At 42.0% G+C, this 24,516-nt stretch overlaps 1 protein-coding gene across 1 annotated transcript in view; it reads left to right on the top strand.

Moving 5' to 3' along the window:
- The window catches only part of TBC1D5 (TBC1 domain family member 5), a 1,081,936-nt gene that overhangs the window by 968,453 nt on the left and 88,967 nt on the right, over window positions 1–24,516 (top strand). Inside the window, 1 exon segment of the mRNA XM_030202651.1 lies at window positions 8,347–8,412. Coding sequence (XP_030058511.1) covers window positions 8,347–8,412 — 66 coding nt within the window.

The following is a 24,516-nucleotide window of genomic DNA, read 5'->3' as shown; positions in this document are numbered from 1 at the left end:
CTGCTAGCGTATAGTTTGAATCCCTTTTGTTTGTTTTTTTTCACTAGGTTGTGCACTGGTGTTTTAGAGCCAGGTGTAATTACAGTTGCCTTTCCACGCCACGTATAAGGTTGTAGCTCGTTCTGTCCTTGGAATTAGTGCTGTTTATGGTTTGTTAAGGTTATGAGTGTGTTTTTGCACAAGTTGTGTATAGTGTTTTGGCAGTGGAGAGATTGTGTGTTGGCCTTACTTAGGTGGCACCAAACATCAGAAAGGGTGTATAGCCTAAATCATGACACACTACCTCTAAAAGGGTGTTTGTGGCTCTGCATGAGAATTGTGATATTATGATCCCTTGCTAGCTTCATATTGTTGACAGGTCTGCATTTTCCGTAAGGCTGTGTATTGGTGTATAAGGTATTAATTGTGACAATTTGTTTTTACTTATTTTTTTTCTGTGTGTTGTCAGACAGTTATGGATGACAGACAGAGTCGGAATCTTCTTGAGTCAGAGAGCTGTGGTATATATTTTAAAACAATTTTAATACCTTGGTGGTCTATATGTTTTTATATTGTACATTATATTTCACACATCACTTTATTTTATTGTATATCTTTCATTCATTTTTATTTTATTGCATATATGGGTTACAGAGTATAGGGGAATTTGAAAGTACTGAATCTTTTCTTAATATTTTTCCTTTATTCTCCTTTGTTATGAGAATTAGAACTACTAATTGTAGTGGACTTGAACTGAATAATTTCTGGGGAGGGGAGGTTTCATGATAGCATTGTGCTTATTATTTCAATCAGTTTTTTGTACAAGTTTAGCTTCATTTGTCTTTTTTGAAATTTCATAAATAAAGTTCTAAAAATGGAATAATCTTATCAATGGGGTGGAGGTAGGGGCGGGGCTACGGTGGGGGCGGGACTACGGTGGGGCGGGGCTAGGATGGGGCCCCACCAAATTGGTCTGCATAGGGCCCCGCACTTGCTAAGACCGGCCCTGCTTGGAGTATCCTGTTGTTAATATTAACCTCCAAATCCTGATGTGGATTCTGTGGCCTTAATTGCATTTCTTGGGTCTTTGAATGTAGACATTTCTAATTTATATTGTTTTTAGTGATTTTAATGTTCCTAATTATTTTTCTGTAATTTCTAGATCTCAGACATTTTTGAAGTGATTTTTTGTTATCTTGGCTATAAATAACTAGTTGCCTTTCCAACCCATGAAAAGACTATGCCCTCTAAACTTTTGTCACATTCTCTGCCCATATTGAAAGCTTCGTTGGTACCTAGCTCAGACCATTATTTATTAATCTCTAATTGGTTTGCTTCATTAGCTGCTAGGTCTATTGCTTGCAGCAATTTGATCAGAGGTACTAGAGACGAGAGTAATAACCAGAAATTTGATGAGAAATTACTAGATTTATCTGTAAAATTGCCTAATACAGATTTATTATGCACGCTTATATGTAATATTTTGGATTTGGTAGCGCCCCTTAAAGCTCGATTATTGCAACATCACAATTTGCCCATAGTTCTTAGAGGAGTTCAGAACTGTTAAGAGGTTTCTAAGTTGTGCTGAAAGCTTGGAGGAAGACAGTAAAGGATATGTAATCAACACCAGGCTTATTTGTTTGCTTTTCAGGATAATCGTGAATCAATAACTTTGGCCAAAAGGCCTATTATACTAAAAAATTATTATGGCTTTTTCACACCCTTGATAATTATATCAGAAAGTGCAGAAATTCATTCAGATCTGCAAACCCTAACACCAGCTTGGAGCTGGCGTAGGGTTTGCCGCAGCCAGCAACCCAAATATTGGCGCGCTGGCCGCTGATCATTGGCGATGAATGCGCTGAGCCCTGTTTAGCATGCATTAGCATGCTACTTGCGCAAAGATCCCTCAAGCGCATTGTTTCACGCACTCTAGGGCTCTAATCATGGGGCGGTACCAAACGCCGGTGCTAGTATGGCGCTAACAGCCTCTAGCGCCGGCGTTTGCTTTTGATCATGAGGGCCTCAGCCTTGTACTATGAAAGTGGCAAAAGTGGCAATTTGCTCTGGTAATTTGCTAAACATTTTATATCAGAGCAACAGAATGTTAAAAATGTTGACCATATCCAAAAATGCATTCCTGCCCCAGTAAATAATACTAGGATGATTAGTAAATGATTATGTGGAGAGTTATTAAGCATGTTTCAGCTCAGCTTGTACCTCCGAGTTAGATCCCATTCCAACTGGCCTCTTGAAGTTTTCTCAACCAATACTTGTTTCAATGCTTATGAATTTAATAAATAGCTCATGAGGGTTGTACTGTCCTAAAAACGTCAAGACTGATACAGAAACTATAATCTAATTTTGCTCTATTTCTAATCTCCCATTTTCTCTAAAATTATTGAGCAAATGATTCTAGCTCAATTACAGCAGCTTATTGATTCAAATGCTATCAGTATCAATTTGGCATTCATGCTAGTTACAGCATGGAGTTGTCTACTTTGGATAGGTGGCTTGCTAATTTTGGTAAAGAACACTCCATGGCCATAGTTTTTCTTGATACAACTGCAGTCTTTGACTCTGTGTCTCCATATGCTACTGGATCAGTAATTAGCTTTGAGAATAGGGTCTTGGGTATGGGACTGGTTTAAGTTGCTCCATGGTGCGACTGCATCTCTAGTATTGTGTGCAGTCCTGGTCACCACATCTCAATAAAGATAGAGTTGAACTGGAGAAGGTACAAAGAAGGCCAGTGAAAATGATTAAGCTGATGGAACAACTCTCATATATAAGAAAGGCTGAAGAGGTTAGGGCTCTTCAGCTTGGAGAAGAGATGGCTGAGGGGGATGGTATGATAGAGGTCTATAAAATCCTGAATGGAGTGAAATGGCTAAATGCAAGTTGTTTATTCCATCATAAAATACAAAGACTAGGGGACACTCCATGAAGCTACATGGGACGACTTCCCTATGAAGAAAGACTAAGGAGGCTAGGGCTTTTCAGCTTGGAGAAGAGACGGCTGAGGGGAGACATGATGATAGAGGTATATAAAATATTGAGTGGAGTGGAACAGGTGGATGTGAAGCGTCTGTTCACGCTTTCCAAAAATACTAGGACTAAGGGGGCATGTGATGAAACCACCGTGTAGTAAATTTAAAACAAATCGGAGAAAATGTTTCTTCACCCAACGCATAATTAAACTCTGGAATTCGTTGCCGGAGAACGTGGTGAAGGTGGTTAGCTTAGCAGAGTTTAAAAAGGGGTTAGACAGTTTCCTAAAGGACAAGTCCATAAACCACTACTAAATGGACTTGGGAAAAATCCACAATTCCAGGAATAACATGTATAGAATGTTTGTACGTTTGGGAAGCTCGCCAGGTGCCATTGGCCTGGATTGGTCGCTGTCATGGACAGGATGCTGGGCTCGAAGGACCTTTGGTCTTTTCCCAGTGTGGCATTACTTATGTACTTATGTACATAGTAGAACATTGAAAACAACCTGTTTTCTTATGTTCTATTACACCTTCTCTGTTCCCTCATTATTTTTATGGCTGTAAACCGCTTGGATGTTTTTAACTATTTACGGTATAGCAAACTGTCGGAAGCGCAGCGAAGGCAGGACTGGGGCGTACCTAACACATGGGCGTCCTCAACCCATAATGGAAAAAAGAAGGGCGTCCCTGACGAGCACTTGGGCGACTTTACTTGGTCCTTTTTTTGTTACGACCAAGCCTCAAAAAGGTGCCCGACCTGACCAGATGACCACCGGAGGGAATTGGGGATGACCTCCCCTTACTCCCCCAGTGGTCACTAACCCCCTCCCACCCTCAAAAAGAAAACTTTTAAAAATATTTTTGCCAGCCTCTATGCCAGCCTCAAATGTCATACCCAGCTCCATGACAGCAGTATGCAGGTCCCTGGAGCAGTTTTAGTGGGTGCAGTGCACTTCAGGCAGGCGGACCCAGGCCCATACCCCCACCTACCCTGTTACACTTGTGGTGGTAAATGTGAGCCCTTCAAAACCCACCACAAACCCACTGTACTCACATGTAGGTGCTCCCCTTCACCCCTTAGGGCTATGTTAGTGGTGTACAGTTGTGGGGAGTGGGTTTTGGGGGGGGGGGGGTGGTGGGCTCAATACACAAGGTAAGGGAGCTATGCACCTGGGAGCAATTTCTGAAGTCCACTCCATTGCCCCCTAGGGTGCCCGGTTGGTGTCTTGACATGTCAGGGGACCAGTGCACTACGGACTACCATCTCTAAGGATGACGGTCGACCTAAATTTCGCGATTTGGGCATCCCCGACCGTATTATCGAAACGAAAGATGGACACCCATCTTGTTTCGGTAATACAGGTTTCCCCGCCCCTTCACCGGGACGTCCTGCGAGGACGTGCTCAGGAAAACTTGGGCATCCCTTTCGATTATGCCCCTCATTGTCTGCCTTAGGGTGTTCCATTTGCTTCCACATGATTCACCTTTTCTACAGAAAGTTAAACCCCTTCACATTCAGAGTAATTTTTATGATCCTTCCCTGATTCATCTCAACCTTCACTTGTGCCCTCTCCCCATTTCCTTCCTGCCATATTCACAAACCCAGACTATATATTCCTACTACTACTATCCATGCATTCCTACATTTTCTATCCCTCAGCCTATGCCTTCCCCCACAGACCCTGTTTGCTCTCTCACCTTTCTTGACAGACCCTCCTTTAAAAGGTTGTAATTCCCCTTCCCACCAACTACTCAGCTCTCAGACTATTCCCATCTTCCAAAAAGAAATTCCCAAGTTCTTGGGAATTTCTTCCATTTCATTCCTCATCCCACATCTACTATCCAAACCTCCCCTACCCAGGTGTTCGACTTTAATTCCATCCTCTCCCCCCTCTTTACCCTTCTCTTTTCCCAATCGATAAATGCACTCATCAACATTTTAAACATTAACAGGATTAATATGTTTCCCTTACCCTCTCTCTCTTTCAATTTTAAATTCCCTCTTCCCCCACAAACCAGTTAGTTCACCTAATCCTCCTCCCACTATTCAAGTCTTAGGGCCAGATGCACTAAACTTTAACGACCGTTTTACAACCTTTTAACGAACAAGTTTTAAACCGTGACATGCATTAAAGGCCTTTTTCCGATGACGGTAGCAGCAAACGAAAACGGAATGCAGATGAGCAAATTGTGTAGAAACCCTATTGAAATGAGATGCATCAAAGTTTACCGCTTGCCCCTAACGCTGGAAAACCACCGGAAAGCTAACGAGAGGTTGTACCTCTCGTTAGGGCTGCCCGGCTTCCAACTGTAATGTTAAAAAAAAAAAATCGGGAGGGAGGTGCAAAAACGCTTGTCAGGAGCTTCTCTCACATCTCCTTAGTGTCGCTTGTGCCAAATTTATTTATTGGGATTTATTATTCACCTTTATGAAGAGATTCACCCAAGGCAATGTACAGTAGGTACAGTTTAACATCAAACTTGCAATCTTGTTCACAGCATAACAGTAGTAAAATTGTACAAGTATAAACATAAATACAATGAAAGAGGAAAACTTGAAAACAGCAAATTTAAACCTAATAATAAAACTACCATGAAACAGGATAAAAATATACACATTTAAAAGCACTGAAATTCAAATAAAAGAGATGCAATACGATGTAAGCATGATAGTGATGGAATATCTAATAAGCATATATTAGAACATTCAAATAACATAGCTATGATACTATGTAAGCCGCATTGAGCCTGCCATGTGTGGGAAAGCGCGAGGTACAAATGTAATAATAATAATAAATACAATTTTTTAAAAAACCTATAGATAGATATAGATATAGATTTCCTAAATGAATGTGTCAATGGTCCTGGCCTTGGTTGCAGTCCTCTTCTGCACACTGTACTTATGGTAAAGGCTATGATGTCATGAGGTCTATTGTTTTGCTGTGACCCCTGCACCCTATGGACCCGCTCAATCTTAATGTAAACTGTTATATTGTGATTATAGTGCATAAAGTATTGTGTAGGGGGACTCCTTATTTGCGGTCTATGGTCCGCCCCTGTGTTCCAGCTAGAACTTTAAGGTCTGCCAATGTTTTGTTATGTATTTTGTATATATATTCATTTAACACCTAAGTCCAAGGATATTAGTGTCCCATTTAAATACACATACATTTAAATATTGTTGGATCCATCAAAAGCGCATCATTCAGTCCTTAGGCAATAAACTTAGTCATATCAGACTAGGGTGAAGATGTAATCGTCATCAATCCTTAAACATAAGATCGTGAGTTTAAGGATCAATGACAATTACATCTTCACCCTAGTCTGATATGGCTAAACTTATTGCCTAAGGGTTGAGTGTTGCGCTTCTGATGAATCCAACAATATTTAAATGGAACACTAATATCCTTGGAGTTAGGTGTTAAATGAATATTTGAATTGTTTACCTCATCCATGCCATAGAGCAATTGTGCGTAATTAGATACAAAGTGGGTTTTTTTGTTGGCACTCAGTTCAGTTGACAGTTACTAGAGAAAGTGCCTTTTTTGGCATGCTCCTGTTCTGTAGAATCAGTTCCCATTGGACCAATTTAAAATGAAACTAAAAACTTTTTTTTTTTCCAAAAACTGTTTGAATCAGTTGGCTGACCTTTAGCAGTGTCACTTGGTAGCCTCTGAAAATAATGAGAATAGTATGTTCGTGTAGACTGTATAAGTGAAATTGATCTATATTGTTTGTTCTTTTCTGTTTCTTCAGTGTTCTATTGTGAACCACTGTGACTGGTATTAGAAGAGTGGTATATCAAGTATATTAAACTATTAATGTTCAGACCATCTGGGCTCACTCCTGCTGCATGCAAAATTGCTGCAGAGATTTTTTTTTAAACTACATTCTACGCAGTTCAAAAACTCAGCCATCTCTAGGATTCCTCTAAATCTAAGGTTCTGTTGACAGGACCTGGTTTCCATGTCTTCTGTCATGTCCTCTAATTCTGTCTTTCACTGCTCCAGGCTACAGTTATGCGCCGCTTATGACTATCAGAACCATGTTCCTCTCCTCTATGCATACTTCCATCTCCTCCACCCTATTACCAATCTCATTTATGTCATTGCACAGTTTCCCAATCTTATCCATGATTTCCAACTTAAAGTCTTCTAAACTGTGCTTTAATTCTTGGAACCAACCCCATAACTGCTTGCATCTCTATGTCCTCCAGTATGCTGCTCTGACTCTGCTCCGGTGACTGCTCCTCCTGCTTGCACACCTGGGCTCTACTGCTCTCTGCGCCATTTTACACATGTTCTGCTGCCATCTTGCTCAGCTCTTTACCAGCTGAATCACTGCCCAGGTAGGCTAATTCCTCAGGTTACAGTTCACCACTTCTTGCATATAACTGCTACAACACGCCATGTATAAAAATGCTTTTTACTTCTAAGGCTGCAGAGCGTTTCGGGACTAACGGCCATATTGGACAAAGATGTCACTTTCTCCTATAGAATTTATTTTTAAAACATTTATTGAAACTGAAATCCTTTCAGAATTAAACTATTTAAAGAACATTTTTACTTACATGTGCAGTACCATCAGGATGTGCCTCTCACTTCAGCTGTTCCCCAAGACACTCTCATAAATATATCCTTTAAAACCACTACGTTTTACACCTATTTTGTAGACTGATTCTGTGAAAGACTGAGCTTTTTTTTCTTTTTTCTTTTTTTTTCAGAGCAGCAGTAGAGCTACTGGTTGAAGCACATATATTTTAGTCATCAGTTATTTGATGTTTCAGTGCTTATTATGTTAAGAATGCAAGTAAATAAAGGTCATTAAACAAAATTTAAACTTCAAGTGGACTAGCACGGCAACCACATGAAAGCATGATCTTAATATTTGAAACTGTATTTGTGTTAGGATTCCCTGCTTGATCCACCCTGTTAGTTGTTTTTCATCCTGTCTCCGCCTTGTATACTTTTCTAAGTTTCCTATTTTGTGATTTTATTTAACTTTTTGTAAGCCACATTGTGCCTGCATGTGGGGGAAAATGTGGGATATAAGCAAACCGTAAATAAATAAATAATTCTGGTTTTTAGTATGAAACACCAGAAATAAAATGTCTTAGGATCGAATAGTTTGCCAGGGCTATCAAATAAATTTGGCAGATCTTTTAAAAGTGTGCATTTTTTTTTTTTTTTTGGAATGCATTGGTACATATAAACAAATTTTAATACATGTGCTTCTCAAACTTCTTACAATAGTTTGTGTTAACATGTTGAGCATGTTAAAACTTAGTTAACAGCAACAACGCATTTATAAATGTTACTGTGAAGAAACTATTATATTTCCCATTAAATCTAAGATTGTTTTGTTTGTTTACTAGGAGATGTAGTTTCATGCAACAAGGGTCAAGTATCTGTTCCTGTCCAGAATCTAACTGACCTCCAAGGTACAGTTTCCATGACAATGCAAACTTTTTTCTTTCTCCTCAGCATTGCCATTGGCTTGTTAAGGAATATCCACTGATACTTCATCATTCCTAGTGTTTTGTCCAAGTGTTTATAACTCATAACTCACTTTCATTATCTTTCCACTAAGTGGCACTGTTATCCAGAAAAACTTGTTGTCTATCATTTCATAACATGTTATAATGCTCTGATTGACTGGTTTGCTGAATCATATGCACTGTGCACATTTTGATTTTCAAAGTTAGTCTTGTGTTTTTTAGGCTGGAAGCTTAAGAGTTGGGTAATGATCGGGTGTTTGGGTTCACCAAGATATTCTAATTAATGTGCTGTTATTTAAGTTTGTACAGGGTGAGGCAAAAAAAAAGTAACCTCCTAGAGTTTTTTTTGCCATTTGCTCAGCAACCACTTTGAATTTCAACGAGAGATTTTACATACATATACAGACATCATACTTACGTATTACTATTAAATAACATTTAAGTATCTTGAGCTATGTTGTTGTTACTGACATTTTAGTGTTAAATGGCTAAAACACAGTAAAATGACATCATTCAACGATACAATTAATGTATCAGAATTTCACAGTCACTTGTGAATGCTCAAAGTATCCACCATGAGCTTTAACACAGTCCTTCATTTGCTTTGGGAAGTTCTTAACAGCCTTATTGATCCCTGTGGTAGGCTATCTCAGATCATCTGCAGCACTTCCTTCAGTTTGGCAATTGTTTGCAGTTCTGAGTGGCGCTTGTGATAGACCTCCAACATTGCTCCCCAGACAAAAGTCTATGTCACTGTGATGTCATTAACAATAAGCTGGTACCCAATTTTTTTCTTCAGATAATGGTAGTTTTGCAGTGCAAACATTTTTGAATGCGCAAAAAACAATTCCAAGTGGTTCCTAAGAAAACAGCAAAAAAAACTTTAAAAGGTTACTTTTTTTTTTTTTGCCTCACCCTGTATATTGCTATTAATTAGGTCTCCTTTTACAAAGTGGCACTACACATTAGCACTGAATGTGAAAAAGCCTGTGAGAATTGAATGGACTTCCTCGCATTTAGTGCATACTAATTGGTAGCGCCACTTCGTAAAAGGAGCCCTTAGTGAACTCTTTTATAGTTCATTTGAAAAAAATAATGTAGTTTTAAATGCTTAACAGTAAAATGCTAGAATCTGAAGAGTGGAGTCCATCAGATCTTGAACATGAATCAACACCATGTTGATGTAAGTAAAATGTTAGGTTCACTTTGGGTGAAGCTTGGGAATTATTTTTAAAGAGCCTTAGGTATGTCAGCTATAGAAGTTGTAATGGGGAATGGGTAGTATTGGTCTTTAGCCTCTGTTAGGAGTTGTAACAGGTACAGGTGTTGTTTAAGGATGGGATGAGTGACTGTATGTTGAAATTTGGATATATTAATGCTTAATCTATTAGGAATAAAACATCATTGATTTATGATATGTTGAGTGTGGATAGGTATGATGCTGTGTGTGTATCTGAATCTTGGCTTCTTAAATCAAACTTGGTTGTGGTTAGGCAGTGTTGTCCTGCTGGGTATAAGTAGGAGTGAGCTTGTCATTTTAGGAAGAGGGGAGGTGGTGTGGTTCTTTTTTTTTTTTTTTTTTTAAGAGCCTGTCTACATTTTAAGTTGGTAGGTGTTGAGGTAAATGAGCTGGGTGAACATTTAGTAATTCAGAATGTAGTCTTAGTTATTTGTGTTGTTTACTTTCCATCAACTGTGACTGTTGTGGATGGGTTTCCGGTTTTGCAATTTTTAATGGGTTTACCTATTGATTTTTATAAACTGTGTTTATTGGAAGATTTTAATGTGCCCATGGGCCCTGATGAATCGATCTTGTTTTATTCTTTGTCTGCTTTTTTCATTAGAACAGGTTGTTCAGACAGCTACACACCAGGCTAGTCATGTTTTAGTTCTGATTTTTTTGTGGTTATGTTGAAGTGAGACTGGTTGGATGGTCTGATCATTTTTTGTTATCTTTTTCCTTTCTGTTTGTTGGTATGGCGGTGAATGAAAAGGGGCATATGAAAAATACTGAAAGTGTGTCCGCATTTTGAGATGCAGGCCATGTATAATGAATTGCTGCCTAATTTACATATTAATGAATCATGCTCTGTACACAGGGATGTTGAGTTGTGGCAGGATTCACTGAGTTCGGCTCTTGATGTGGTAGCTTTTATGAGCAGGGGCAGCCCAAGACAATCTGCCACCTGAGGCGAGGAATGAGCTGCCATCCCGGCTCCTCCGCTGCCCCCCCAACCCCCTTCCCCAAATTTACCTTTTATTTTCTTGTTTTTGAAAGGGCAGCAGTGATTCCCATGGGCTGCCCTGCTGCCGGTCCCGGCCCCAGCCCCTTCTCTCTACTGTAGCCAGCCTCTGAGGAAACAGGAAGTTATGTCAGAAAGGCAGGCCACAGTAGAGAGAAGGGACCGGGACCAGCGGCAGGGAAGTGTATGAGAATCGCTGCCACCGCCTTTTGAAAAACAAGAAAATAAAAGGTAAATTCAGGGAAAGAGATTAAGGAAGGAATGGCAGTGGCGATGCCACTTCAGAAGAGTGCCATCTGAGGCCCCCACCTCAGTTGGCCTAATGGTAGGGCCACCACTGCCTGAGAGAGATTCGGTTGAGCAAAAATTATTGGGCTTGTCCCTGGAGGACAGAGCCAGTGTTCCAGGTGAGACGTGAATTGAGACAATCAGAAAGAAAATAGAGGAAAACTAATGATTTTGAAGACTATGAAAGTTTTAAGAGGTTTAAGTTTTGACTGAATATTTGTGGCTATGTGATGAAGAGAAAAATAAATTTTATAAGCAGAGGATTGTAGGTGTTTAAATAGACCTCAGGAATTATAACATACTGTTAAATATTTGATAGAAGGCAATACGGATTCAAGTGAGTGCTTGGAGTGTGAAGCTACTTTTATATGCTGAATTTTTGGCTAATAAGTTGGAGGCTTTGGGAAATTTGGTTCAAGGAGATGCCAATGTAGTGGTGGGTACTGCAGTCATGCATAATTCTGTTTGGTCAACATTTAATGATGTGTCTGAAAATAAGATTGTTTCAGTTGTTTGTGGTGTTATGCCCACTCGCTCTTTGTTTGACCCTGTTCTTCAGGGGTGATATGCCACCTGGCAACTGCAGTGGCACCTGATGTCACATCGATAGTTAATAAATCTTTGTGGGATGGTGTATTTCCTGACAGTTGTAAACAAGTGACAGTTAGACCTCCCTTGAAAAAAGGGGAACTTGATCCACTGAATTTGAGTAATTATCGTCCTGTATCAGTGATTTCTTTTTTGGGTAAAGTGATTGAAAAAGTAGTTTTAAAACAATTGGAAGAGTTAGTGGAAAGCGTTGCTTGCCTCGACCCCTTTCAATTTGGTTTTAGGCAGGCACATTGGGTAGAGATGCTTCCGTTTTCTACTGTGGATGTTTTACAGAAAGGTATGGATAAGAATATATGTTTTTGTTTGGTTTCTCTGGATGTGTCTGGGCCATTTGATACTGTTGATTTAAATTTGTTATTATTTAAATTGAAGCAATTGGGTGTGAGTTGACACGTATATCACTGGTTCCCGTCCTACCTTTTGGGAAGATCATTTTGTGTGCGAAGCGGAGAAGCTGTGTCTCCAAGAGGTTCTTTAAGATAGAAGGATGCCACAGAGTTCCGCCTTGTCAGCGCTATTGTTCAATATTCATATGGCATCGCTGGGCAAGGTGTTTGAATGGTTGGAAGATTTTTTATCACATGTATGCTGATGATGTACAGTTCTTCTTTCCAACAGTCTCTTGGGAGGGTTCATTGAATTATCAGCTAAAGTATGGTGTTCCATAGAGTGCAATACAAAGTGGTATCCTTGATACATCTAGCTTTGTATATGTCTGTGCCGTTTTACTTAACCCAAATTATGTGTGCTTATTGTGTGAAAAGACCTTTGGAATCAGAGTACACCATGCTGTTACCATTAGATCTAGTGGCAAAAGTCCATTATGCAGATACTAGATCCCCAACCTTTTCAGTTGCAGGTATTCAGCTGTGGAATGCACTTCCTGGACAAGTTCATTTGTGTGCTAATGTGCTACAGTTAAAAAAAACTATTGAAGACACAGCTGTTTGTTGCAGCTTTCTTTAAATACAAATCAACTTACGCGTCCAGTTTTTCCTACATAAGCACACAACTGTGGAACCCATTACCAAAAGCCTTGAAAACTACGAACGACCACCTAAACTTCCGTAAAACACTAAAAACTAACCTGTTTAAAAAGTCATACCCTACCAATCCAACATAAATGCCTGATCTCTGCAACACAACAAAAGTAAAGAACGTAATGGACATAACACAACTCTTCCGTTGTACGATTCCCTAGTGTGGCTGTGCCACATGAACTTTATCTTACCACATCACTTTGTATTTGTTTACACCGGAGTCTGTAACGCCTATCCGGTACTATCCAGCTTATTTTCAAAAGAGAAAGACGCCCATATTTCGACCCAAATCAGGAGATGGGCGTCTTTCTCCCATGGGCGACCAAATTGGTGTAATCGAAAGCCGATTTTGGGCGTCTTCAACTGCAATCTGTCGCGGAAACGGCCAAAATTGAGGGGGCGTGTCGGAGGCGTGGTAAAGGTGGGACTGGGGCGTGTTTATCGGCCAAGGAGAGATGGGCGTCCTTGGCCGATAATTGAAAAAAAGAAAGGCGTTTTTAGCGTGAATTTGAGTCACTTTTTTTGACCCAATTTTTTCACAAACAAGTCCCAAAAAAGTGCCCTAAATGACCAGATGACCACCAGAGGGAATCAGGGATGACCACCCCTGACTCCCCCAGTGGTCACTAACCCCTCCCACCAAAAAAAAAAACAACTTTAACAACTTTTTTTTTCCAGCCTGTATGCCAGCCTCAAATGTCATACCCAGCTCCATCATAGCAGTATGCAGGTCCCTGGAGCAGTTGTTAGTGGGTGCAGTGGACTTCAGGCAGGTGGACCTAGGGCCATCCCCCCTACCTGTTACACTTGTGGTGGTAAATGGGAGTGCTCCAAACTGCCCCAAAACCCACTGTACCCACATCTAGGTGCCCCCCTTCAGCCATAAGGGCTATGGTAATGGTGTAGAATTGTGGGCAGTGGGATTTGGGGGGCTCAGCACCCAAAGGAAGGGAGCTATGGACTTCAGAGGTAGTTAACTTTTTATTTTAAATTACTACAAGTGCCCCCTAGGGTACCCGGTTGGTGTCCTGGCATGTGAGGGGGACCAGTGCCCTACGAATCCTGGCCCCTCCCACAATTTGGTCGTTTTTGAGCTGGGCGCCTTTGGTTTCCATTATCGCTGAAAAACGAAGCCGCCCAGCTCAAAAACACAGAAATCCGATGCATTTGCCAGGCACAAACCGTATTATCGGAAAAAAGATGGACGCCCATTTTTTCCGAAAATACGGTTTGTCCCGCCCCTTCACGTACCCGTTCTCGGAGATAGACGCCCATGGAGATGGGCGATCGCGTTCAATTATGCCCCTCCACGTAAGCCACATTGAGCCTACAAATAGGTGGGAAAATGTGGGATATAAATGTAACAAATAAATAAATAAGATTGTACTTCTATAACCTTTGGTGGAGCAGCATTACCTGTTTGATGATTTGCGTGGTAGTTATGTCTCTTTTCTGTTTTTAAATTTTGTATATTTTGTTTTAATTAAGTATAGAAACCGCCTAGGTTGTAGGCAGTGTATACATTTTTTAAATAAATAAATAAGGGCCAGATGTACTAGGCATTAATATAAAATGGGAGAATATCTTTGGAACATCTGGTCATAAGTGTATTAAAAATGTGCATGTTTTTAATTATACAGATTTAAAGATGAAATGTTGTTTGGTTGTGTTCTCTAGAGTAAACTTATATAACAATAACATTATTTCTCTGGTATATAGTGGTCATAGAGAATGTCAAAATTAATAGAACAATATAATGTTTATTTCTCTGGTATAAAGTGGTCATTGAAAAAATCAAAATCAGTAGAACAGTATATTGTTTTAATTTTTTGAATCTATTTACTGGAACAAATATTTTGAATAACTACATGTCACATGATCTTAATTTGTTTTCTTTTTTTATTATTATTGTGCTATCTCCTTGTTAAAGTATAAAAATCTTGATTTTTTTTTTTTGTTCTAAGCACTTATTTGTAAAATGTGTAGCAAACTGTGAGAGCAAGATGTGGGAAGCACTGGTTCATTAGGGAGCATCTTCCTCTTCAACTGGAATGCTGAGATGGGATCCCTTTTCTCAATCTGTGGTATAGGCAAGCTACACATGTGGCCCACTGTAAAAAAAAAATCTACTATAATAATTTGCACCTCCAACGTTCTGAAGCTGACCGTGGCACACTGAAGTGAAGCGTTCGTAAGGTTCATCAGTCTGTCACCATCGCTCTGTGTCCCGGCCTCGTGTCAAAACGTGATGACGTCGAGGGTGGAACAGTGAGAGGGAAGGGCACGCTGCACAGTTGCCAGGCAAAGGAACATGATGTCACATGCATGAGGGTGTTGTCGACCCTCCCTTCCTCCCTCCCTTCCAGTTCCAGGCCCCCTCCCTCTGATTTTGAAAAGTCATCTTCACTTACCAAGTCAGGGTTACGGCGGCCGACAGCAGTGGTAAAACGCGTGCAGGCTCGGCCCTTCTCTCTCTTTCTCAGCTGTGGTCCCGCCCTCATTTCCTGTTTCCGCAAAGGCCCTGGAGCTGGGACCCCGAAACTCAGAGGGAGGGAGGGGGGACACTGGAACTGGGAGGGAGGGGGGCCCCTGGCACACACACTCAATCTCACATACACACTCTCTCTCACACAGACACACTCGCACCCAGTCTCACTCTCTCTGTCACACACACACACTCGCACATTCACTCTCTCTCTCTCTCTCACACAGTCACTCTCACACACACACTCTGTCAAACATACACACTCCGAGGAAAACCTTGCTAGCGCCCGTTTCATTTCTTTGAGAAACGGACCTTTTTTTACTACTAAATCAATAAAAGCAAAAGTTGGCCCACCCTGACATACAATCTGCTTAAAATATGTATTATGGGGGAGGGGAGGAGCCAAGACGGCAACTGCAGCTTAGTTTGGTGCTCTGCTATCTGTCATGATGAAGAAGAAAGGGAGGCTGAGGGTTTATCCCTCTGAACTGCAGCCCCCAGTATCTTACCCAATTGTTGGTCTGATGGACTATCCTATCCTGTCTACCCTCTTTTATCCTAGTCATATATTATCTAGCTCAACTTATCATACACTACTAAGCCCAACTTTACATTGTTTTACTACTGTTTTATTAAAATTCTATTAACTTTGTATTTCAAATTACTATGTAAGCCGCATTGAGCCTGCATTATGTGGGAAAGCGCGGAATAATAATAATGGACACTTAACGTCCGTCAGAGCCAAACTTCATCTTTAGTCGGTTAGCTTCTGGCTGAGCTGATGCCACGACCAGGAGGTGAGTCATCAGACGCTGGGTCTGACATCTTGTTCACTCCCAACTTACGGACTCCCCCCCCCCCCTCCCCAAATACACAACTGCTTCTTGATGTATTGCCCGTTTCAGAGACTGGAGCTAAACGCCAGTGTCTCTAGCCCATGGAGTTAGCATCACAAAAAGAATTTTTTGCTTTTCTGAGTCGACCTTTGCTGTGATTCATGTTGTGTTTGGATCAGGCTTATACAGCTGCTGGAAGCAGACTAAAGGCTGTCGAGCTTGCTAAGATTTCCCTCGGAGGCCTCCGGTGTTTTCTTTGGAGACAATTTGGACTACAGTTGCAGAGTTGGGTAAGGCCTCTTCGTTGACTGCTTTACAAGTGCAGGTGTCCCATGCTGAACAAACGGGCACCGAAAATGCTGCTTAGATTAAAATGCTTCAAGTGGTTAATGTATCAATTATAAATGAAAATAATAGTATGAAGAGGGAAATTGAGAGTTTGACAAAACAGTCTAGACTGTGTAACCTTTGGGTAGTAAACTTTCCTAAATTACCTTTGAATTCACCTAGAGACATGTTTAAAATAAATGAGCGAGATTCTACAGGTGCACAAAAGTATCAAAGATTCTACAGGTGCCGGAGGAATCCATACCCCCAATATCTTGCATGTGTTATTTACCTTCCACAAAAAAAAAAGACACACCTCAAGGGGAGGAAGTCCCTGATTTTGATGTTTTGAATATTTCTTAAATACTAGAGACTTCTGGAACTGAATCAGTATCCTTGGCTACCTTGGTGTTAACTTTGGCTTTGGTTTCTGATCGTGACTGTCTACTTTGTATGTTTTTCAAGAAAAGAGACCCAGAGAAGGAGAAAACGGTTTCTCTTGCTGAAACCTGGAGTCCTTCAAATTGGAGCACTGTTTTTCCTTAGATATCTATGTAAATGCATAATTAAATTTCTATCAATCGAGTATGTATTTTTTGACCCTTCGCAGTTAACTGCTTTCATCAGCAGCAGACAAGTCATATCCAGTTCTCAGAATAGAGCTGAAGTTTGAAGTCCATTAATATGGTAAATAGTAAGAGTTTCTAAGCTGCTCTCTGCTTATTTTAATAGCCCTGTTTACTAAGCTGCACTGTAGGCACGCAAACCTTTTAGCGTGCTCTAACGATAGAGACACCCATAGGAATGAAATGGGCTTAGTAAACAGAGCCGTAAGATAGTGACTTTTTGTGCTATTTTGCCTCACAGTTGCTTGAATTCTGTGTCCGCCACAGTGTAGTGGACTTTATAATTTAGGGATTTTTCCCTTTAAAGTTGGCTATTTCTTCTGTATTCCCTTATGGTATTTCTTTGATTCTGTACAAGATTTTTGTCTTGGATGTAATTGAAAAACTATAAATAATATGTATGATGCATTTTCTTCACTGGCACACTGTCACAGTGCTTCAGAAATGCCCCATTATTGTGCATAGTAAGTTGGGCATCAGACCAAAATATGCAACAAAATTTGGACTAGCCAAAATAGAGATACAGTACACCTTATATAGGCAAGTACATAGGTGCCCTGTGTAAGAGGCTTGAGGAGATTAAGCCTCCCTAGAAACTTGATGGGCCAGTTCAGGCAAACTTCAGCTTAAGATTCTCTAAAGCCAGTCTTATGGGATAAGCCACAAAATCTTGGGGGTGACTGTGAGACTGGCTCTGCAGAAGTGCAGGGAATGTTGGGTAATTAAGCGCATATCTTGCTGTGTATTGGATGAAGGGTTTTGACCCAGGGCCTCAAACACGTGTAATTAAACTCTGAAATTATTTGCCAGAGAATGTAGTAAAAGCAGTTAGCTTAGCAGGGTTTAAAAAGGTTTGGATAGCTTCCAGAGCGGCACTTTTTGTAGCTCCATTTTGTATAATCATACTTTGAGTTCCTGAAGTAGTGAATACGAACCCCTGCAGAGTCGAACTCGCTGTGGTTTATTGTGGAAAACAACAGCGTTTGAGTGCTTTAGTTTTGGATATTTTTCAAGCACACACGCTTTGCTTTTTGTGAAGGTATTGAGGCGACGAATCACTATATGGGATTAGACATTGTTATCACGGATTGAAGACAGCCCAGGAGTGGATCATCGGCCTTTACGCTAAGTGCCATATTTGATTACATTATTATTATATATTTTACATCATAATGTGATGTTATTGAGCACATCAGTATATATTTTTTAAAAAGAATTGGTATAAGAAAAAACTAAGAGAGATATTCTCTATATATGAACACTTGTAGTTGATGAAGGTGCAATGACTTTGGACGGAGTCAATGAGGGAATTGATCCAGATAATTTAAAATATTGAACAAGTTTATGTTACATATGAGCACATGAGGGTGTTTTTGCTCACAAGAAATAAAAATTAGTGGAGAAGTTCTATGATCGAGAAACTTGTCCACCCCTTAGAGGCGTAAATCACCTCGGTGTAGCCTCGTTTGGGTGAGTTTAAACTCTGAAATCTCTCCACTATTACAAAAAATATTTTGTTGTTTTATTACAATAATATCTTGGGCATGTAGTAAATTTGCCTGGTCTGGATCATATTTTTCCTCATTTCCTTCTTCCATAGTAGACCCTGGTTTTTTTACCCATGTCTAAGTTTCGGCAGCTTAAATAAGTGATATACCAAGCAGCTAAGCTAATACTATTCCTGGATTTCTCACCGAGGGTGTCGGAGCTGTGCAGACGGTTATCGCCATACTGCTCCCAGCTGTTCACTAAAGGGGTCAGATTCTCTCTGCAATATCCAGCTCGAGTACCAGTGGTGCATGAGAACAGCACAGAGTATATGGAGACACCAGAGGAGCTCAAATCCTTTTTAGAACAGCTTTCCTAAGAAGTTCATGGGAGCTGCTTGATTTACATACGTGGGATTTTTATAAAGGATATAAGCATTGATTGTGATGCTAGCCTGCAGTGTGACACAGGGACGATGTTGAGTGTGATATTGATGATGGAACGCTTATTTGATTCCTGATGAGTCGTCGATGCTGTGACTGCTGAGGTTTTGGGCGCCCTAGTGTGCGGCTGTGGCTCTGCCGTCTATCAACTGAGATTGACTTTCGAATATGCCTGTCTGATGTTGGAGTGTGAGCTGCGAACTGTCCCCAAATGCCAGATTGACTGCTAACGCAGTGAGCAGGGACAGTGACTGGGGGCCGGTTTGCTTTTGGTCTAGGTCTTACGAGTTATATCCTGCTGTCTCCCTGCGAAGCATTTTGTTTATACTGCACAGTACAATAGGGGATTCGAGAGGGAGGTCAGGGGTGGAGGAGGGGGGCCTGGCTAATATTGGTGGGATAGGTGTAGCAGTATGTGCTCGGGGGGGGTTCTGCGGGGGGCTAGAGGGGGAAGTTTGGGATGAATGTCGGGGAGGTGGGTGTTTGTGTTTGGGATTGAATGTGTGGATTGAAGTTTTTGTTTGTTTAATCTTGGGGGATTGTAAGGGGAGTGGGGAAGGGATGCGAGGGTGGGAAATTAGAATTCCCTGTGTTTGGGGGAATGTATGTGTTTTTGAACTGCAGGCTGGGTTGCGGTGCCCTGGGGGCTGGTTTGGCTGGGACGCCACCCCTCAGGCAAATGTTAGATGTACTGACCACAGGGCTAATGCGCTCAGGCGGAGGGATGAGTAATATGCGGATAGCCACTCTCAGTGTTGATGGCATTCATTCACCTGTAAAACGCACAAAGATTCTCCAATATAGCAAGCACTACAAAGCGAATGTTTTATTGCTCCAGGAGACTCACCTCTCGGTCGCTGAACTCAGCAAGTTAAAGAAAGATTGGGTGGAAGAGTTGGCCTTTGCCTCATACAGCAACAGGCAGCGAGGAGTGGCCATCCTTATCCATAAATCCTTAGAATGTGTTAGGCACAAGGTAGTACAAGATCCAGAAGGCCGCTATGTAATATGGATGGGAATTATACAAGGAGTTAAGATGGCTCTATGTTCGATATACGCCCCAAATATATACTCCCATAAGTTTACTTCCACGCTGCTGGCCTCTTTAGCTGCTATAAACGATTATAAGCTTGTGTTAGGGGGGGGATTTCAATATAACTGCTGACCCTTTGATTGATTGCAAGCCACCCAAGACCAGGCCGAAGGGGATGGAGGTGAGAGGTGTCAGTTTCCTTATGCGGGAGTTGGATTTGCTAGATATTTGGCGGACTCTGCATCCGGATGATTATGACTACACTTTTTATTCCCACGTACACAAGGTACACGCTAGACTGGATTACATTTTGCTCCCCTTGTCACTATTACTGTCAGCACGAGCTTCTGGGATAGATCAGGGTACAGTTTCAAACCATAAACTGGTGTGGGTTGACCTAGGATTGGGCCGGGACTCCTGACAAACAGGGTGGCGTATGAACCCCACATTATATCAAGACGCTAACTTTCATACATTTCTGGGAGAGGCATGGACCCAATTTTTACAAGAGAACAATCCCCAGGACGTTGACCCTGTAATGTTTTGGGAAGCAGGTAAGGCAGTCATGAGGGGAAGGATAAAGAGACACGTTAATGAAGTGCTTAATCAAAAGGCTCTGCGAGACATCCAGCTTTATAAGTATAATTTACATAGGTGGGGAAATAAAGCAGGGAAGCTTTTAGCCACCTTAGTCCGGACCCGCACGGCTAAAAAGCATATTGCCCATATAAAATCTAAACCTGGCAACAGGCTGACCAAGCAGGGAGAGATACCGGAAGCTTTTGTAGACTTCTATAAATCTTTATATGATATGGGGGCTTGTGATGGGCAGAAGTGGGAAGCCTTTTTCCAAAACCTACATTTTCCAGTCCTTACAGCAGAACAGCTGGCCACTCTTAATGCCCCTTTTGGTGGTAAGGAAATACAGCAGGCAATTAAAAGGCTAAAGCTGGCTAAGGCGCCGGGCCCAGATGGGCTGGGCTCAGAATATTATAAGATACTGGGATCCCATCTAATTGGCCCCTTTGGAGACTTATGTCAGGCCCTATGTAATCCGGCTCAGCAGACAGGATCCTTAACTCATGCCACCATTGTGGTACTCCCCAAGCCTGGAAGAGACATGGAACAACTGGGTTCGAACCGCCCTATATTGCTACTAAATCAGGACATCAAACTCTTTGCTAGTATTATGGCATCTAGACTTGGGAAAGTGCTGCCGGGACTGATTAACGCAGATCAGACGGGCTTTGTCCCTGGTAGATATGCGTCCACCAATATTCTATGAGCTCTGCGGGCCATAAATGTGAAGGGGGGTCTCCCGGGGGATGTAATTATTACTAGCTTGGACGCTGAAAAGGCCTTTGACAAGATCCTCTGGGACTATTTATTCTGGGTCCTTCCACAATTTGGAGTGATGGGAGAATTTCTGGCTGGCATCCGGGCACTATATAAACGCCCTACAGCACAGATTTTCATAAATGGAAGATTGACCTCTACATTTCAGCTGGAAAGGGGGACCCGCCAGGGTTGTCCTCTATCTCCCATGCCATTTGTCCTCGCATTAGAGCCCCTAGCCAGTAAAATACATCAGATTAGTGAGCTGAAAGGAGTGAAAATTGGGCCAGATGAATACAAAATCATTCTTTTCGCAGATATATTGATATTCTTGGAACAGGCGTCCCAGGGGATCCCCATCTTGATAGAACTCATTCAACCCTTTGGCACTTTCTCGGGGTTAAAAATAAATTTTGAAAAGTCAGAGGGGGCAGTATTCAGCAATCCAATCAGGGAACATCATCTAGTCTGTACACCGGTACGGGGTTGGAACCCAGCAGACCCCTGACGCAGGTGCGGTGGCACTGAAACACGGCCCGTGTCGGGTCTTTCTTCAATCAAAATTCACTATTAAAGGATTTTTTAAATGAAAAAATTGTGTTCCCTTTCGTTTTTAAAGGCCCTTTGTGCTGTTTTTTTGTGCTTTCTTTCTACTAACTGTTCATGTAAGCAAATGCCTGATTTTCCCTTGACATGGTCTGCTGGGCCGCTAAAATATCTAGGGGTTTATCTCCATTCAGATGTCAATGTTATGTATGTGAAAAACGTTAGAGAGAAAATAGAAACGATTTGGGGTTTTATGTCAGCGCTGGCGGGACCTCCCTATTTCTTTTCTGGGACGAAGTGCACTGGTCAAGATGGTGCTCCTCCTTAAGCTGTTATATCCTCTACAAATGATGCCACTTGGGTACTGCATAAAGATGAAGCACAGTTTTGAGGGGTAATTTCTTCCTTCATATGGGGAGCTCATAGAGCTAGAATAGGGTACAACACGCTTATACGAGACTGAGAGAAGGGGGGGACTAATTTGCCAGATCTTCGCCTATATGATGTCACTCCAGTCTTGCGTTGGGTGCATGAATTACACACTGGGCAAGTTAAGTATGCCCCAAAGGAGGTGTGGGGAACCCCTGACGCCACTGTCTCCATATTTAATGCCATACATTGCAGGAGCAGGAGGTTGCACTTAACCCCTATGCTTCATATGCTGAAAATGGCATGGAATTGGTGGAGATCTAAGATGGGCGGTGCAAGGGAGTCTTCCCCCTTTTTGGAACTGTGAAATAATCCCAATTTCAGGCCCGGACAGGAGAAATCCCCGTTTGATTCATGAGAAAAGGAGGGATGTAGATACATAGGTCAGATTACTACCTTGGGCCAGGGAGGGTGTCCATCTTTTGGGCAATGTCAGGCAAATTGGAATGTCCCACAGAAACATTTTTACTCATACCTACAGCTTCGGCATTACATCGCTTCTTTGAAACCACCCCTGACTAGGAACTTACTTTTACTTCTCTGGATCAAGTCTTTTTGAGGTTACCCGCTACACAAAATAAGCTCTCCTTATGGTATAAATTGAGCAAAGAATATAGGCCTTCTCCCTTTTTCATGACACTAGCAGCAGAATGGAGTGGACGGTTGGGAGTGGAGGTCTTGATGCGAGAGCTATCGCGGTGCTTCAATTTAACTGTGTGGGTGACCCCTAATGTTGGACTGCAGGAAATCCAATACAAGATCCTGCATAATGCATACATTACTAGAAGCAAGGGGAAAAGTATGGGCCTCTGGGTCTCTGATGAATGTGATAGGTGCAGACAGGGTAGGGGCTCACTGGTTCACAGCTTTTTGGAGTGCAAGGAACTCCGGAAGTTTTGGCCTGGGGTCACTATACTGTTGGAGAAGGTACTGGACGACTCTCTTGAGTGGACGTATGGGGTGATGCTTATGGGATCAGATGCGGACCTATTGCGACAAGGTCTTAATGACCGACAGAGTAAGTTTGTTTTGCTGGGCTTGATATTAGCTAAGAAAGCAATTCTCATGCCTGGGTTTCGCCAGTCGGTCGCATCCTTGGGGCAGTGGCATGGCAGTGTGAGGCAAAGGGCAGAGTGGGAGAGCAGGCGCCTGTCAGCACAGTTGCAGAAGTCACCCCCCCCCCCCCCCCCCCCCCCCGGAGTAGAGGACCTTTGGAAGCGATGTGCGCAAGCTGATACCTCTAGAGCTGGTGACTCTGGTCCAACTTCTGCTTAGTTGCCCAGTCTTTAACGCTTTAGCACCTGGACATGGGGTGGGGCGGGGGGGGGGGGGTAGTTATCTTTTTTGGGGGGAGGGGAGGGAGGTTGGGAGGCTTTATTCTGTTTGGTTGTAATATAGAAAAATGACAAGCAGCTCTTCTAGACTTAGTAGTACAGTTTGACATGTATCATATGATGTACTATTTTGTGTCAGTGCTTGCGTTTTGCCTCAACTTCTGCATTATCTTGTTCTGGTGCCTTTTGAGCATTGTTGGTTATTTGCTGCTTGTGAATAAACAAATTAAAAAAAAAAAGAAGAACTGCTTCAAAAAGAACAGTTTTTATTCCTCAGTCTCTACTACTGTATGGCTGCAGACTTTGGGATTGTGATTGGGGACTGAGGTCTTAGGACAAAAGGACTTCTTGGTAGGGTAGTGAATCGGTAAAGAAAGATGTGAAAGGGGGCAAAGATGCCCAGGAAGGCAAGATCAGAGAATTGGAACTGGATGCAAGGAGGCTGAATGAGGACTGGGGATTAACATAGTAAGAACTTGGGGATAACGAAGAGAAAGTGGCATGGAAAGAGTAGATAGAGATTTGATGGGGGATAAGTAAGGTTCAGGCTAGGCAGTGGTGTGCTGGAGCAGGTTCTCGCGGACTCGAAAGAGTCGTTTGTTTAGTTTTTCAGAATTTTGGGAGCTGGATGATAAAGTACCCCCCCCCCCCAATGGCTACTTTAACAACTGTCTCCCAAAATGTGGGCTTGGGCCCCCTCCTGAATTCTCTTTACTTTGCTGGTGGGGATGCTGAGCCCTGCCAGCCAAGTAAATAGACTGCTGCTTCTTCCTGTTCCTTGTTTCCATCTCTAAGCAGCAGGCTGGGACTTCTCCAGCATGTGAGAGAAGTCCCAGCATGCTGCTCAGAGCCAGAAACAAGCAGCGGGGAGTGGTGGCAGTCCATTTATTGGCTGGTAGGGCTTGGCATCCCTGTCAGCAAAGGTATGCCTAGCTAGGGTTACCATTCGTCCAGATTTCCCCGGACATGTCCTCTTTTTTAG

The sequence above is a fragment of the Microcaecilia unicolor genome, chromosome 1, assembly GCF_901765095.1.
Source record: "Microcaecilia unicolor chromosome 1, aMicUni1.1, whole genome shotgun sequence".
NCBI lineage: Eukaryota > Metazoa > Chordata > Amphibia > Gymnophiona > Siphonopidae > Microcaecilia > Microcaecilia unicolor.
Note: the sequence above shows the minus strand (reverse complement) of the source record. Positions and strands in the feature narration are given on the sequence as shown.